The sequence below is a fragment of the Haliaeetus leucocephalus genome, unplaced genomic scaffold, assembly GCF_000737465.1.
Source record: "Haliaeetus leucocephalus isolate CR32 unplaced genomic scaffold, Haliaeetus_leucocephalus-4.0 Scaffold973, whole genome shotgun sequence".
Classification (NCBI taxonomy): domain Eukaryota; kingdom Metazoa; phylum Chordata; class Aves; order Accipitriformes; family Accipitridae; genus Haliaeetus; species Haliaeetus leucocephalus.
Genome location: NW_010973409.1, coordinates 2,534,868 through 2,537,985, shown reverse-complemented (window position 1 = coordinate 2,537,985; position 3,118 = coordinate 2,534,868). Strand labels below are relative to the sequence as shown.

The following is a 3,118-nucleotide window of genomic DNA, read 5'->3' as shown; positions in this document are numbered from 1 at the left end:
GCCCGACCCGGCCGCGAAAGGGCGGCCACCCAGGGCGCCTCCCGCCGCGCCCCGCTCACCGGAGGATGTTGTCGGCGTAGGTGAGGAGCAGCCGCGAAGCCTCCAGGAAGACCTCCCGCCCGTTCTGGCAAAGCTCGTTCACGGCGGGGGAGCCCGCGGAGGAGGAGGGACCCACGGCGGCCGCCATCGCGCCGCCGGGCACGCGCCCCATGCCCCAGCCGGGGAGCGCCGCCCGCAGCCTGCGCTGCGCCGGGAGCGCGCGGCAGCACGCATGCGCAGTGGGAGTGGTGAGGTCACTGCCCTCAGTCCCCGCTCCCGCATCCACCGGGCGGGGCGGCGAGGCCCGGGCGGCGGAGGCCCGCCCTGCCCTGCCCCGGCGGGCTGCCCTGCCCCGGCTGAAGTCGGCGATGTTACAGGAGCTGCTAAACTACTTTGTCCTGACGATTTGAATGACGTTGCGGTCGATATCCTGACCCGCTTGGGCAGGCCAGTGGGGCCTCCCGGTCACCCGCGGCCCTCGGGAGCCCCCGTGGTAGGCGGTGATGTTACCGAGGGGTATAAATCGCCTTTCATACCATCCGAGCGTGCTTGCGGTCTCCGCTGGCGCCCCGCGTTCGGCCTCACCCGGGCTGCCAGGGTGGGAAGGCTGCTGCAGCTGCTCGCCCGCGCCTTGGCACCTCGTCCAGCCCTACCCAAAGCCTGTCCACATGGAAGAAGAAAACACCCTACTTTCTGTCTCTGCTTTGCCTAGTCGTCTGGTTTGTGCTATTAGTGGAAGAACTGCGATGAAGCATCTCAGACAAAAAGGTCTGTGGGACTTTGCTTTCTAAAGAATGCAAGATTTTAAAAGTTCTAAGTACAAGAGGTCTTCAAAATTCAGGCTGGCTTGTGGTTATTAGTTGACATTATGCTCCAGCTCTGCTGTCTGCTTCGCTTCCATGATTTTTTAAGAAGGTGGTACTTAACCCTTACAAAAGCTGAGATTTAACCCAAGGGAACTCACTTTTGCTGAGATAATGGTTATTATTCCTACTAGCATGGTTTAAAAATCACTAATTCAGCCCTCAATATCATGGAATTGGTAGCAAAGTAATAAAATTTTCATTTAAGATGATGCCATGTTCCTTGGCTGCTGCTTCAGCTTTTAACTTCTTTCCCATGCTTTTCATATAGGCATGTGACTGTTAATGTTGGCTGCCTTCTCAAATTTAAAGATTAACTGTATTGCTGTATGTGTAACATAAGTACATGATGCATGTAAGTATAGCATTTGTAAATAATGCTTTGGAAGTGGTCATAGGAAAGGGGTGTGAAAAAATTAGAAAACCAAGTGCAAACTTCCAACAAATGACTAACACCTTAAATGTCCAAGGAATGTTATTTCTAAAGGGAAATTAAATACAGACTTTTCACTTTAAAAAAACCAAAACAAAACACCAAACTTACACAAATGTTTATTTTTTCTTTATTAAATATTGTATTTCCCTCCTTTTTGGCATCTGGGGTTTTTTTTCTTTTTCCTTCAGTAAGTGCTTCAAGTCTTTGTTGATGAGACTTTGGCATGTATTTTATGCTCTGCCATGATAGCTCTTGGACTTGATGTATTTTAGCTATGGTGCCACTGTCTTTCTTAAGTAAAAACTTAATTGTTTCTACATGTCATCTCAGGCATAGCTAGCAGCTTGGTCTCAGTTCAGATCATGCACTACATCTGCAAGCAGCAGCCACAACAAATGGTTTATTTTTGTGTATTGGTGCTGTTGGCATATTTGTACATGTACTTTCAAGACACTCATGTAAAGTCAGTGATCAACTTGTTTTTAACGCTGTCTTCTCTACCAGCATTTCAGCACCCATGTGGAAGAGCACACTTTCATAGAGTCATAGAATCGTTTGGGCTGGAAAAGACCTTAAAGATCATCAAGTCTAACCGTTAATCTAGCACTGCCAAGGCCACCACTAAACCATGTCCCTAAGCACCACATCTATATGTCTTTTAAACCCCTCCAGGGACGGTGACTCAACCACTTCCCTGGGCAGCCTATTCCAATGCTTGACAACCCTTATTGGTGAAGAAATTTTTCCTAATATCCAACCTAAACCTCCCCTGCCACCATTTCCTCTCACTATCACTTGTTACTTGGCAGAAAAGACCAACAACCACCTCGCTACAACCTCCTTTCAGGTAGCTGTAGAGAGCAATAAGGTCTCCCCTCAGCCTCCTTTTCTCCAGACTAAACAATCCCCAGCTCCCTCAGCCGCTCCTCATAAGACTTGTGCTCCAGGCCCCTCACCAACTTTGTTACCCTTCTCTGGACCCGCTCCAGCACCTCAGTGTCTTTCTTGCAGTGAGGGGCCCAAAACTGTGAGCGTGGTATTCGAGGTGCGGCCTCACCAGTGCCGAATACAGGGGGACGATCACTTCCCTAGTCCTGCTGGCCACACTATTTCTGATACAAGCCAGGATGCTTTTGACCTTCTTGGCCACCTGGACACACGGCTGGCTCACATTCAGGCATCTGTCAACCAACACCCCCAGGTCCTTTTCTGCCAGGAATGTGACGGCAAAGTTGGCAGCTGGTTAAGGATGGGGGATCTGACGGATGCAGACAGCAGAAGAGGGATCAGATGAGGACTGGGACTAGAGCAAGGGAACAAAGTGTAGGCAGGAAAACTGTGCTAAGGAATTACTTGTGGTGGAATATAAAATGGGCCTGCAAGAGACTGCAAGGTCCTGAAGAGCTCCTCATGCTCGTCTGTGTGAGAGCCTTGAATTACATGGTTATGCACCGTTTACCGCCGGAGTTTTCACAGTTCCTACCAGCTCAGTGCTGAAATGCGCTGCAGTACGCATGCAGCATTCAGGAAACCGATGGGAAACGACAAGGTTACCCTCACGACCTTAGCGTCACCCTCTTGCGTATTATTCCACTAAGACCGTGGGTTCGCTTGGGGGTTTTTAGTCTTTTTTACTCTTCCTTTGCATGTTTTAAATGCGTGATTTGGGGGCGGGTGTGTGTGTGTGTGTGTGATTCCCTTGTCTTTTCCAGGTCTCGGGGCTACTTAACGCGGGCGCGCTCTGCGCTGGGCCGGGCCGGGCCGCGCCGCCGCCGCCCTA

General features: G+C 50.8%; 2 protein-coding genes across 3 annotated transcripts in view; one reads left to right on the top strand and one right to left on the bottom strand.

Annotated features, from left to right (window-relative positions):
- Positions 1-245, bottom strand: part of NGLY1 (N-glycanase 1) — a 35,139-nt gene extending 34,894 nt beyond the window's left edge. For both annotated transcript variants that reach the window (XR_775424.1, XM_010584337.1), the window contains exon 1: positions 60-245. Coding sequence is in view for 1 of the 2 variants with exons in the window: in XM_010584337.1 (XP_010582639.1) it covers positions 60-211 (152 nt within the window). In the remaining variant the exon portion in view is untranslated. The remainder of the gene's footprint in view (positions 1-59) is intronic.
- A 156-nt stretch (positions 246-401) lies between these two features.
- OXSM (3-oxoacyl-ACP synthase, mitochondrial) overlaps positions 402-3,118 on the top strand; it is an 8,973-nt gene continuing 6,256 nt past the window's right edge. The window contains exon 1 of the mRNA XM_010584340.1: positions 402-807. The gene's annotated coding sequence lies outside the window, so the exon portion shown is untranslated. The remainder of the gene's footprint in view (positions 808-3,118) is intronic.